A 14,581-nucleotide genomic window follows, 5' to 3' on the forward strand; every position below is an offset into this window, starting at 1 on the left:
ATATATATATATATATAATGCTGATCTTTTGAAGAATCCTAAAAAAAATGCATCATCGATCCCCCAAAAATATTAAGCAGCACACCTTTTCAATTGTAAAGATATTTCCTAATATTACTGTTTTTACTGTATGCTTCATCAAATAAATGTGAGCATAAGTATGAAAGCCTGTTTCTGCAAAAAAATAAATAAAAAATAATTGCAACTTTTAATCTCACAATTATGACTTTTTTTCTCTCTTTTTGTGTTTTATTCTGTGATGGAAACAAACATGCAAACAAACAAAAAGAATTGCAAGATGCAAAGTCAGAATTCTGAGAAAAAAGTCATAATTGCGAGATAACTCGAAATTGTTAGAAAATGTTAGAATTCACGAGTTTATATCTTGCAATTATGATTTTTTTCTTCTTCTCAGAATTGCAAGAAAAAAAGTCGCAATTATATATTTTTACATGTTTTATTCCATGGCAGAAACAGACTTCCATACATAAGAGACTTCTTTCGAAAACATTTATTAAATCTTACTTACCCCAAACTTTTGAATAAATAAACAAATAGTAAAAGGTTATGTTTACTGAGCTATGTTTGACTATGTTATAATCATGATGGGGGCACTGACGTTCCTCAAGCAAAACTTGTCAAAGACGTTCAATCTTTGCTTTGAGTCATTGTCAAGTTAATGTGGCACTGTTTCAGTCATTGAGTCAGCACTCTGAAAGCTGTCTTTAAAATGTCATCAACTTAATTGGTTTTCCAGGTTGTTTCAAATGGCGTCCTGGATGATGATGATTCACTGGAAACCCAATGTTAAACAATGTCAGTGTGGAAATGAGCTTATGTAAAGGTTGCAATAAGGTTGTTTGTCGAGCGTGACTCAGAATGATGATAACAGTAAAAGGGGTTAATTATACAGACACCGTGAACAGAGCGATCATATGAAGATGGATGATTGTGATGCAATGTGGCGTTATTACATCATGCTTCATATACCTTTGAGCATATTCAAAAGTAATGCAATGCAATGCAATGCACGTAAATGAATTTATGAAACTGAAGTTTTAAAAAAATCAAAGTGAAAAATCAAAGAAACACAGATGAAAGGTGAAGCGGCAGTGACTCACCTTGTGGAACTTTCACATCATGGAGCAGCTTCCTGTCTGCAAAAAGACATGTATAACATGCTGTGAGATGCACAAACGCTGCAATTTTCAGATGCACAAACAGCGCTCTAAGGCATATTTGGAAGTTGTAAAAATATATAAAAAAAGATATAAAAAAGCCCATTTGGTGTGACAAAGCATGAGCTGATCAAAGCTGCACCATTGCAGAAAGCGAGAAGAAACCCTAGAAATCCTCCATGCTTTAAAAAAAAAAAAAAACTAATTTTGAGAATTATGTAGGAGGTAAATAAAATACGGCACTGAATCAAGCTGTCTAAACACAGATCTACATATGTATGATGGTCAATGACAGGCATGTAATCTGGAATCGCTCTCAAATCTTTTACAAAAAATTACCACTCTCACAGAGAAAGAACGTTACAGGTGCATTAGTGTGTGTGGTTGTGTGTGTCCGCATTAGGTGTAGGAAATTGGTCTCTGATAGGGATGTCTATCACCGTTGGGCTTTAGACTCATCTGCAGAGGATGGCGAGGTGTACACCCTTCCCCCTCAGGGGATGGAGGCAGGAAAGATTGATTAAAGAACTGTCAGGATGATGAGCGAGGAGGATTAAAACAGAAGATTTCTGCCTCTCCCAAGGAATTACAAAATGGCCTGTCAAGTGCTGCTCGTCTGAGGGCTTGACTGACTGGTTTCATTCAGGCACTGACAGCCTTCCACAGAGCACTTGTCTCCACTGATCTAAACAAAAGTGAGATGATTTTTACTGCTCTGCATCTGTGTTGCACTGAGGAAGTTGGATGAGCTGTATAACAGAAAATCAGCAGCATACTGAGCCTCTTTATACATTTTACAACCACACACAGAGTCATGTAAACTAGAAAGAATTACACCATCCGTAAGTGTTTTCACTGAAACTTTAAGTCAAATTGAAAAACTTTTTTTTTTAATTTAACTGTTTTAATAATTTTAATATATGTTAGCCTGGTGGTAATGATGGTGATGACAATGATGGTACTTACTTTTCACTGTATATACAGTATAAAAGCTATTATTAATTTCTTTAATTTATTATTAAAATGTATAAACTTATATTTTGTAAATAAATATAAACAATATTTATAATATAAATTAAAACTACATTTTAAATAAATTAAAAATTAATACATTTATTTAAATGTATCAATACTTATACTGTTTAATACATATAAAACATTTGGTTTTATAATAGTACACATTGCTACAAATTTCTATATCCGATATTTCAGACAAATCTTTTTGTCTGTAAGTTTTTAAACCTTCAAACCTCAAGTCAAAATGCAAAGATTGTGCTGACACACCTTTTTCTGGTTAAGAATGACACTTACTGTGTTACTTGTCATGAATTTCTCTGAATTCCAGTTCAGTTCTACTTCCTTAATTTAAAATCTGAATTACAACTCTGCATCCAATTCACTTTTCAAATTTCAAATTTAAACTAAATTCTAAAAAAAGGATTCTCAATTCAGTTCTGATTGGCCTACACTCTGGTGATGAATGCAGTGATGCCAAAGATGGAGATGATAGTGATGATGATGACAGCGGTTATACAGTGGGTGACTATTTCCCACCTTGAATACAAAGGTCTCCGGTGCAGTTGTCCGTGTCCAGGGCGGCTCCATCACACAGTCTGCCTCCGTGTTTTGGCTCCGGGTCTGTACACTCTCTAGTGCGCTGCCTCTCACATTCAGAACTACACACAGACCACATAGTCCACTTGGCCCAGCCACCGTCCACTGTCACACACAAAGACACACATTTTCATTAGAGCGCATAAAAAGTTTCATATGGAGAGTTTGCAACTAAAAAACTGGAATTCACACTTCCTCTCAGAACAATCTTATGTATCTGATATAAACGCTCTCTCAGAATGGTCACTCATTTCGATTCCTCTTTCTGTGGGTGGTGTTCCTATAATTCCAGGACTTTCCCTCTCAAGGTTTGTCTCTGACAAAAGCAAAAGACAATTTACCTTTGTCTTGTTCCATCAGGCTTTCCCCTTTACCCTAACGATTCCATGGGCTGCTGGTGTTTCCTGTGCGGCTAATCTAAATGCAAATGCCGTGTTTTTGTGTCTCTGTTGAGTGGGGTACTGGGATTGAGCTGGGCTGGAGAGCGAGATTACGTTTTTTTTTTCGTCGTGCCCTCCTCAGATAACTTTTCCCCCAACATGACTAGTGGTTCCCATGTGATTGGTGCTTCCAATGAAACCATAAATTTAGCCAGCGTAAGAGTACCCAAGGACCCGGTGACTGATTTTTTTCTCTCGCTCCATCAGGTTTCTCTTTCTGCTCCTCAGTCTTTCTCCTTTCATATGTCCGTCTTGATTCCCTAGACTTATGGAATTTCGTTATCCCGATTTTCTCTTACTGTCAAATCTCTGTCACAGTCACACATTTTTTTTCAGTTGTCTGTCTTTCTGAATTCCTTTCATACCCATTTATCTGTCTTGCTCCATCTCTTTTGTTCGCTACGAAGAGCATTGTATTACGCTTTAGACAGTAAACAGGAAATCTGTGAGAATGACAGTGTCACATTAACAGAACGCAGACACATATCAACTGTAAAACTCAAGAGGCTTATGCCACTGAGGTCAATTAAAATGCAGCACATACTGTTACGTTCCTCAGAGAGATGGATTAGCCATCAATTTGTTCAGAAAGCATGTTTAATTAACAAGGCATAGCAGTGAGACATATTCACGCTGCCTGACTGACCAGCCCCGGACTGTTGAATCTGCTGGCAAAATGCACTGGGTTTTCAAGAAAGAGCTGGAGAGGAAAGAGCACATTTTGTGCAGGCAAATTTCCAGGAGAGCTACTGTAACAATATGTAACCGTATTGATGGGTGCATGTTAATTTGGTCTAGAATTGAAAAAACAACAATAATAATAATAATATAAATAAATAAATTGTAAAAAATTATTGCAAATGTGTATATATATATATATATATATAATGTTGTGATAAGAAATAATATATAACCTTTCAAAGGTATAAATGAAAAGTAAGGATTCACTTATTATTTTTTTCCTTAGAAAAAGTACAAATATTCAGTTTCAAAAATTCCTGTTCAAAAGTTTAGGGCCAACAAGATTGATTTTATTTTTATTTTTTTTAAGAAATTGATACTTTTATTCAGCAAGGATGCATTAAATTGAACAATAGTTACAGTAGAGACATTTAATGTTAATAAATAATGTTACAAAAGGTTTCGATTTCAAATAATGCTGTTCTACTGAACTTTCAATTCATTAAAGAATCCTGAAAAAATGTTTCACTGTTTCTACAAAAAAATATTAAGCGGCACAACTGTTTTCAGTATACATAATAATGTCACTTGAGTATCAGCATATTAGAATGATTTCTGAAGGATGTGATACTGAAGACTGGAGTAATGATGCTGAAAATTTAGCTTTGCCATCACAGAAATACATTACATATTAAAATATAAAAATTTTAATATCTTACAATATTAGTGTTTTTATTGTATTTTTGATCTTGATGAACATATTATATTTTTGAAAGTCTCTTATATTTATAAAAAAAAGTACCAACCCCAAACATAAGACTCATAATATTATTCACAAATTAAACTAGATTAACTGAGTTGTATACATTGAGGATAACAGATTTGTTTCTGAGATACCCAGGTCTTCCTCTCTCATCACATTTAGTTCAGACTGCAAGCTCACAACTCACAGGCTAACTGTTGAGTCTCTAACCTGGGCACGGAGACGTGCAGGCGCTCTTCTGAACGGACATTCCTTCACAGAAAGCCCCTCCATTAAGTGGAGCGGGGTTAGTGCAGGTCCGTGTCCGCTTCTGAACTCCTCTCCCACAGCGGACATTACACTCTGACCAGTCCGTCCAGGATGACCATCCTCCATTCACTGAAACAGAGAGAAAAAAAGAGTGGATTAACATTGGCCTCGTTCTTTACTGCGTTCTTTGAAAGGAGTTTCAAATCTGCAATACTGTACAGCCTACTGGAACACACTGTTTATCCACACCACATTATTCAATTTGGAGAGTTTCACTTCCCATACAACTACATACAGTAAGGCAGGCTCTGGAACCAAAAACTGCAAGAGGACTCCAACATCTCTTAATAAAATAAATAGACATAATATCAATCTCTCACACGCTTACCGCTCACAAGCCAGTGATTATCTATGATTATCTTTTGTGTGTGAATTGGCTGTATATGAAAGGTTTACACACAAATAAGAGACTCAAAATGGAATCGATGCTTTCCTGATGTGTGCAACTTCACAGACGTCTCTGCAATCTATGTGTACTTGCATGCTACAGGACTAAAAGCAGCACACACAGCTCTACGAAATACTCCATCTAATTAACTCGACTTATGACTTGATCTTTTAATTGGTACAAGGAAGCGATTGAAACTGGATTATACAAGATATTACATTAGATGCCATTCCATATTGACCAGGACTACATAAACATGTCTCGGACACACGCAAACAGCCACGTTGAGGACTTATTGAGAAATGACTAAGATAGATTCTCATTAATTAATACATGAAGCGGACAAATGAAGGACAGATAAATTTGAGAATAACCAGTAGTGGCAGTTTCATTATGATAAAAGGGTTTTGTTTTGAACTACTGCTAAAACATATATTCTTATTCTTTATTAATTTCACAGATTTTGCACAATTGGGGGTACAACGCACTACCTCTAAAAATTAGATGTAAGCCAAATATAACATTTGCTAATTTCCCTTCTCTTAAGCAGTGCTGTCATGTTATATTGTAGATGCTACGCTAGCTACTAAACGTTAATTGCGGATCAGTCAGCTAGCGCTCAATCAGCGCTGCCTGCTTCTGACAGCGTATGTCAAAGCTTTTCAGTGTGTTTAATCAAGCCTCTGAAACTGCCAGCTTTAGCCTTCATCTGTGACTGACTCTCAGAAGCCATGCAGAGGGAGAGAGAGTGCGCCATATTACCTTACCATCAAAACATTGAGGATAAAACACTAGGAGACCATGTCAATTAGGCTAATGGAGCCTGAACCGTGGCAATGCTGGCCACACAGGGAGCGTTAGAATCATTAACTCATTATATGTGTTGACAAAAATAGATAATCGAACTCAAACCGGGGGTCTAAGTGATGGCCTCACGCAGACACAGGTCTGAAGAAATGATGAAACGGTGTATTTCTACATTACATCTCGCTTGATGAATTATTCGAGATTTGAAAAATGTGGGTGCTGTGTCATGGGTCGTGGCGGGATGGTGATTTATTGGTGATAATTTTTTGTAAACTGTTAGAGTGAAGGTCGGTGTAGGTGACTAAATGGATGGGCAGCGCCATTCTGCAACGTGCCAAACTTTCACATATTGTGATCTGCAGTAACTTTTCTGGCACTTGCACTCAAAAGGATGAGAAAAATATTGCTTCCTTCCATAGCATTTAAGGAATCTGTAGCTCTCATACCCCATTCATACTTTTGCTTATTCAAACATTCAGCATCACTGGGATTTTTCACTGTTTGTGTCACTCCGCTTGTTTGTGTTTGCACATTCCCGACAGACTGTCAGTCTAAGCATGAGGGATTTTTTTTCAGTCACTCTTTTTAGAGTTTAAATCATTACATGGGTAGATGGTTACAAGCCTTAATGAGTGAGTCAGTGATTCATTCATTTAACTGATTCGTTAAAAAATGCTGATTCATTCAGGAACAATACAACTGACTGCCTTTATGAGTGAGTGTTTCATTTGAGTGAATGATTCGAGGACTCAATCATAAAGACAGCCTCTTGTTTTGTTCCTGAATCAGTGTTTTTAAACAATCAGTTGTGAATGATTTAATGACTCATTCATAAAGACAGACACTTGCTTTGTTTCTGAATGACTCAGTGTTTTAGATTACACTGTGACGTAGGTGGCAACAAGTGTCAGGTCTGTATGAGTCAATGATTCATTCAAACGATTCATTTAAAACGTTGATTCATATTGAGTTTTTATAAGTGAGTCATTGAATGATTAATCAGTGTTTTTAAAACAAATTGTTTTAGTAAATAATAACAATAATAATCACATGCTTATAAAGACAGTCGCTTGTTTTGTTCCTGAATAAATAAGTGTTTCTGAACAAACTGGTTATGAATGATTTAGTGACTCACCCATTAATATAGTCATTTGTTTTGTTCCTTAATGAATCAATGTTTTTGAACAAATCAGTTGTGGATGATTCATATAAACTGCAGAGCCACAGAAAAAAAAACTTTTAGAGCAAAGTGTACTAAATAGTAACCAAAATTATATTTTAATGATAATGATATTCAAAACATGTTTCCATACCAAACACAATGACTGTTGCCGTGGCACTACGTCTCCTAGCAACAATGTTGCTGGCCAGGCAGGTGTAGTTTCCAGAGTCAGACAGCCTTGCTTCATTGATGATCAAGTTGTGGTCAGCTCGAGTGTCGATATTAATGTCTTCAATAGAACTCACCAGCTCTTCATTCTTCAGCCACTCAACCTGGAAAAAAGAGGCAGATTTGACAGCTTAAAATCAGCCTTTGTGAGTAAATCCAGACGTTTTAATGAAAGTTTACCATCAATTCAACCAGCAAGCAGCAATGCAACTGCAAGACCACAAGCAAAAAGCAGCCCCGTCTCCTGGAACCAATCTACAATTTTCATGAGGAGGCTGTAGAGGTTGAGTTTAGGCATGGGCCGGCATGAGATTTTGACCGTATGATAACCTTAAGCAAAAATATCACAGTTTCACGTTATCACGGTATTGCCGTTACAGCTCTAAAATGTGTTATTTTTAAATGACACATATTGTGTTCAACTTTTTTCCGTTGAACACAATATATTTTGTTTTTGAGCAACATACAGAATATTAGGAACAGTAGAATGTTTATTTTTCTTTCATTTGTTTCCTAAAAAGAAGAAAAATAACCAATAGTTTGTGCATCATGATCTGCTACAGTACAGTGATCTGCCTACTACAGTATTTTTCTCTGTATGTCCGTCTTCAGCATCTCTGGCCTGTGTTAACGGGCGTTTACAAACTTCATATTTTCACATAAATTACATTTTGGAAAACGATTGCATTGCAACGCAGTTTGTGCAATTCCAGAACAGAGATGAGTTGCTTGCAATAAGACAAAAAACGGCCGGTTGCCGATTGCGTAAGTTCCAGGGGAAGCCATCCTATACACACGTGACTGACCGCTCGCTTGCACCAAACGTTTCCTTGGTTACTGCTGTAAACAAAGCAGCACTGCGTTGAAACACTGCTTTAATATGAACTATACAGAGACGAGATTAAAAGAAAATACCATCTAAACTTTTCTGAAGGCAGTCAGTTCCCCTCAGAAACACATTCATATAAACCCCCAAATCAATATTGAGGATTTTCTTCCAATAGTTCGTGCATCATGATCTGCTACAGTACAGTGATCTGCCAGTATTTTTCTCTGTGCGTCCGTCTTCAGCGTCTCTGGCCTCTGTTAACGGGCGTTTACAGACTTCATATTTTCATACACTTTCAGTCTTTGAGGAGACATGAAAAACAGCGCATACCACAGGAACGGTATAACGGAAAATATTAGCTTTGAAACCGTGAAAATTTCAAATCGCGGTATACCTTGAAACCGGTAATCGGCCCATGCCTACTTGAGTTAATGTCATTAAATCCAAGATGCATTGTCAAATAAGACAAAAGCCGTATCAATGCAACAGCAAGCATTTCACAATGACCTCTGTGTGACCTATCACAGACGGATAAATAGCAATTCAAAGCAGACAGTTGCTTTCTCAGGTCCTCTGCATAGTCGCGTTCAAACCCGTCACCTTGATTGGATCACAGGTCACAGCTCATCTTAAGACAGCATGCCAGTTTGAGGTGACCGCAAGGTCAAGTCCAGTCTAGTGTTATTTATTCAGCTCTGATGTTTGACAGTCTGATTCATTAGGATTTACAAATGTAGCAATGGCATGACGACACGGCCTCCTCGCATGGCTGGTTGTGCAAATTGCAATCGTTTGCAAGCCGCTAGTTCTAAGTTGGTCCAGAGGGGCGGCAGTCGTCAGGGCACGGGGACGCGGGTTGATTTATGTCACTGCGCGTTTGCAGATTAAAAACACAGCACACCCCTTGGGAATCTATGTTTATGTGTAAAGTTTTCACCCTCTGCGCTTGAATACCACGGCAGAAAACACGCACGTGGGGCGAGTAAAATTGCTCAACTCCCTCTCTAAGGCCTTAAAGAATAATGAAGGGAGGAAAATCAATATATCAGCCATCAGATTGTCATGTGTGAGAAATGTCTCTCTCTCTTTCTCATCTTCGTGATGGCCGGAGAGAACTCTTTCATCATATGCTTTTAATTTCACTCTTTTCTCCGTTCCAGTCCAGAGCTCCCAGAACGCCAGTGACTGCATCTGTCCTCTCTTTCTCTCACTCTCTCCCCCTCTCCTTCATTTCCCTCCCTTCTGTGTTTATGGTTGGACCACAAAAGCTAATCCAGCCATGTTGCTCTTTTGACTCCATAATGCTTATTCACTCTAGCTGGAAAACATCACAGACCTGTCAGAAACAGAAGTATATTTATATATGGGGTTGGTAAGATTATTTTTTGAAAGTCTCTTATGCTTATAAGGCTACAGTTATTTGATCAAAAATACAATATTAGATACACACACACACACACACACACACACACACACTGCACACATGCCAGAGAACTATCCTCATGAACATGAAATTAATAACATGAAATGAATTCATAAAAGCAAATACCTACTAAAAATAGTTACTTCATTACCCTAAATTTTTGTGCAGATAAATAATTATATGATTGATAAATGTTTAAACAGATAATTGCTTACAGTTTTCAAAGTGTTAATTTATTACATTGGCACATTTACATAATTTCATACAATATAAAATTAATAACATTTATTAAATATATATATTTTTTTTTAATCTATGAAAAATTGTAAAAATAAAAAAAGTATAAAAATAAATGCTGCTGTTAAGAGTCTCATATCCCTTTAATTGGTAAACTAACAAATTAGAACGATGTCTTTGTTTCCGATGAATGTATCTGCAATAGGGAGGAAAAAAACTGTTAGTGAATAATGCAACAGATGAAAAGAGTGACTTTCAAATTAAGCTAAAATATGAAGTTACTGAAGCACCTCAAAACAAGCCAAAGACTGAAAGACATCAAGGCCATATATAAATTGAAGTGAGAACATTAAACGGGGCTTTTCATTAAATTTTAAATGTTTTATTGTTCATAGTTGAACATTGAACATAGTCTGTAGATGGCAGCATGATTTGTTCCTTTTGTTTACTCAACTGACAACTGTTGAGTTAATGAAAAAAAAAAAGATTATACTGAGTAGTTAATTATCAAGATTATTAGGAGATATCAGGAGAAGATCATCTGTGTACAGGAGCATAATTATCAACAAAAAAAAAGATAAAACCTACTACAATCATTTACGAGTTTATTGAGTAGTAATATTAATTTACATACCTTTCTACCCAGGAAATTCCCTCCAAAAAGAGTCTGTATTTTAAACCAAACACCCTCTCAAAAGGATCCATATTATTTGTTATTTAAACGCTTTAATTTTCATTCAAATGATTTCCCTATCTGAGACCTAATCTAAAGCTTTTCCTCTATCAGTGCCTCCATCTCACTTATAAGAGTCTGTTGAGGAGAAATTCCCTCTCAAGTGTGTGTGTGTGTGTGTGTGTGTGTGTGTGTGTGTGTTATTCAAATCGCAGGCTGTTTCTGGGTCTGCTGTGGGCCTCTGGGGGGGAAGCGTTGGGTTGTTGGGAGATGGAGAGATGAGAGAGGAGATGAATATTGAGGGACAGATTCAAATGGGTGTGATAAGCCTCCGGCCAGGGAACAGAGGAAACTAATTTGCTTAATTAGCACATTTGTTCCAATTAAAGCCCCATGAACATGGATCACCACAATGCCACGCCCACCAACTAAGACCCTCAAAGGACAATACAGATAAATTCTGATGTCATGCTAACTGAACCTCTTTCCAAACATCCTTTGAAGGCACAGTCCACCATTACATTGGTTATACAGGCCTGAGGGAGTTTCCAAGGACATTACAGCCTTGAGAGCCCACAGGACATCGGGACTGTCTGGGGATCTGAAAGATAAAATCTGAGAGCACATTCTAAAGATGGACGTTAATGTATTGAGAACTTCATAGAAACAGAAAAAAAAAAACAGAAAAAAAGTTCTGCTTAAGCTGAAAACTTAACTCAACTGAAACACTTCACCAGTGTTTTAATTAATTCACTAAAATGCATCCTATATACTGTATAGGTGCTTCTTCATATATGGCCACTTTTGACATTGTGTACTTTCAGAAAATAAACTCTCTTCCGGATCATTTTTCACACTCTTATTAATTTAATTCGTTTGGCAATGTCCAAGAGTGAATATACATGCATTACTGGAAAATAATGTCAATTTGCTTTGATGTGTTTATTTACATCACACATTTCATATTTCATCTCAAGCTCTTCATCTACACTGTTGTCTCCTTGGTAACCAATCATTTTGTAAACAAAACAAAAAAACCTTTCAAAAAAATGTCTAACAATAAATATGGTTGAAAAATAAAATAAATGGTTATAAAAAGATTTATGATTATTTCTCTTTTTGGATCATAATTTTAAAAATGTAATAAGTCATATTTCTATTATAGATTTTCATATTTCACATAATTTATTCACATATCATTTACTCGCCCTCATGTTGCTCAAACCTGTATGGCTTTATTTTTTCTGTGAAACAAAAAAGAAGAAAATGAAAAATGTTTTTTTATTTTGCAATGAATGTCAAAAGGATCCAGTGATGTTTTGGACCCCATTACCTTTTATTATTTGGTCAAAGTTGAAACTGTTCACAATATCTTTTTTTATGTTCCACAGAACCCAAAATTGACGAAACACCCACATTATGAGATAAATCAGCAACATCCACAACAAACCCATAATATACCAGCTTTTGCACAGACAATGATGTGAATGCACAGATAAACTTGAAATAAGTTACATACTAGGTAATACTAGTATTCTAGTCTACATACTAAAGCTTGACTAAGACAAATTTTTGTGTAAGTGTAAAAATAAACACTGCTGACATTTGCCGCCGTTAAGGATTTTCATAATGGAGTTAATCATGCTGTTAAGTTGAGACGTTCCAGAGGCCAACAACATGGACAAACTTTCCGGGTTGTTATGTCTAAAAAAACAGGCTCATTCTCAACACTGAATATGGCACATCCCTAACAGGTCAATCCAATTAGCCCTGAAATGGGTACAACACCTCATAACATCGTCATTCTGGGCAAAAAACACCCTTTAGATTTACATTCATTTAGACGGAGAGTGAAAGTGACAAGAAGGCAATTACAAAAGGAGGTCTTGTCCGGGTTTGTTCCATCCTACTCAATTAAGTTCCAGTTTCATTAAAGTCCCTTTGCATCACTTTACTTCAATCAAGTCTGCGGCCCCTTACGAACGTTACGGTGACTTTCACCGAATCACATTAAAGAAATGAACTTTCTAAATCCAACTGCGCTATTTCGGATGTGAGGGTAGAATGTGTCCGGATGTGTCCTTCCTTCTCATCCTACTCTTGACAGCACAGGCCGTACCATGTTTATTGCTGAATAATTACATTTTAAGCACTTTAAATGACTTTGCTTCATCAGACTGCATGATTAACTGCATCGCTGGATGAGGATTGTGAAGTTAATATGAGCTTAATGATCAGTCTGGTCTTTCAAAGTTATTGAGAGCCTTTTTCTCTCATCTTAGCTGTGAGTAATCTGCATGAACTTTACTTTGACAGTTAATATCGCACTTTCATTTCCTTGTTGGTGTAATTGTTTTAATTATGTTACGTTCATTATTCAACAGGGATGATCTTATAGCTCCAGGGAAATGATATTTTCTAAACAGGTTTCCATTCAAGCGGGGAATAAACAAACGACAAGGATGACATATGCCAGAATAAACAATGACAAAATTGTTACGAGCCTGTGACCTTTCGCAAATGTCTTTAGAAAAAAGAAAAGGAAAAAAAAAACTCAAATACAAGCGATTTAATCAAGCTTTCACATTTCACTGCCAGAATCAAGAGCAAAATAATTAACCCGTGTGAAGCATAGAGGTGGCTTGTCAGCCATGACCTGCCAACACTCTCCGAGCTCTTGATCAATTTCCAGTCTCAGCCAGACTTGTGTCCCGTCCAAAGATGGTATCAGCCAGCCAATGGGGGAGCCATCTTGGCTCATATGTCTACCAGTGGCAGAGTTCTTTGGCTTGACCTTTAGACTTTGAGCAGCAATGATTACAGAGGGAGCATTTAACTGCCAACCTGTAATCTCCAGCGACAAACCCTTCTGGCACAGAGACCTCTGGACCCGGATCTTGGCTCGGTCTTAAACATTGCCTAAGCCTGACTATCCTTTTCAGCAGCAGCGCCATGTTGGCTCTGGTAACTATTGATTAGCTGTAGTGATGGTGCACGGCTGCTTCCCTCCAGATCACAGACGGCAGCTCACCATACAGCCATTTTGGATCTGTTTCCAACATGACAGATGGCACGAGTTGATATGTTTTTTTTTTTCAAAGCTGATGTTGAAATGTGGTGGCCTAGTTTAAGTATTGCTTGTTCTGAAACTACTACAAAGAACACGGAGTGGCATAAAAAACAAAAACAAAAAAAACAAGGAATCTGTCAGCAGCCTCAGAGAGACAGATGCAGCGGTATCACTTATCATCTCACTAGAATGTGGGGGATGATAATAATATGACACTGGGTTTATGAGAAGCAATTGCCAGTTTGATTTCCAATAAGCACATGGATATCCTCCTAAGCCCGTCACAAAACTCTGTAGGAGGTTTGATATTATACACTTGGAGTCACTGAGATGAACCTGAGAGTGGTTTCTCAGAACACTTCTTTGATGCTCACAAAATTCCAGAGGCGGACGAAGTACTCAACTCCATTACTTGAGTGAAAGTACAGATACTGCTGGTCAAACATTACTCCATTACAAGTAAAAGTTGTAAAGACAGATTTTTACTTAAGTAAAAGTACAGAAGTACTTGCTTTTAAAAGTACTTAAGTACCCAAAGTAAATTTCCTTTTTTTTATGTCAATGCACTGTTTTATTGTTGTACGTAGTAGTAATTACAATACTTCTGAAGCAACTTAGAATACATTACACCTGCTGAATACACTGACTAGCTTGTAGTATATTTGGAATAAAGAGCTTTTAGAAAGTTAAAAACCTATGGGGAAAAAAACAAAACAAAACAAATTATTTAACACCCCTACCCACCCCCACAAAAGCAGGATGGTAGTGATCTCACACAG

The 14,581-nt window shown here is 37.0% G+C and overlaps 1 protein-coding gene across 1 annotated transcript in view; it reads right to left on the reverse strand.

Moving 5' to 3' along the window:
- LOC107692300 (netrin receptor UNC5D-like) overlaps nucleotides 1-14,581 on the reverse strand; it is a 231,266-nt gene that overhangs the window by 38,252 nt on the left and 178,433 nt on the right. Inside the window, exons 5-8 of the mRNA XM_016491285.1 lie at nucleotides 7,494-7,674; nucleotides 4,887-5,054; nucleotides 2,733-2,897; nucleotides 1,122-1,157 (exon numbers count right to left, since the gene is read on the reverse strand). Coding sequence (XP_016346771.1) covers nucleotides 1,122-1,157; nucleotides 2,733-2,897; nucleotides 4,887-5,054; nucleotides 7,494-7,674 — 550 coding nt within the window. The remainder of the gene's footprint in view (nucleotides 1-1,121; nucleotides 1,158-2,732; nucleotides 2,898-4,886; nucleotides 5,055-7,493; nucleotides 7,675-14,581) is intronic.

Source organism: Sinocyclocheilus anshuiensis, unplaced genomic scaffold (genome assembly GCF_001515605.1).
Source record: "Sinocyclocheilus anshuiensis isolate Anshui unplaced genomic scaffold, SAMN03320099.WGS_v1.1 scaffold478, whole genome shotgun sequence".
Taxonomy (NCBI): Eukaryota; Metazoa; Chordata; class Actinopteri; order Cypriniformes; family Cyprinidae; genus Sinocyclocheilus; species Sinocyclocheilus anshuiensis.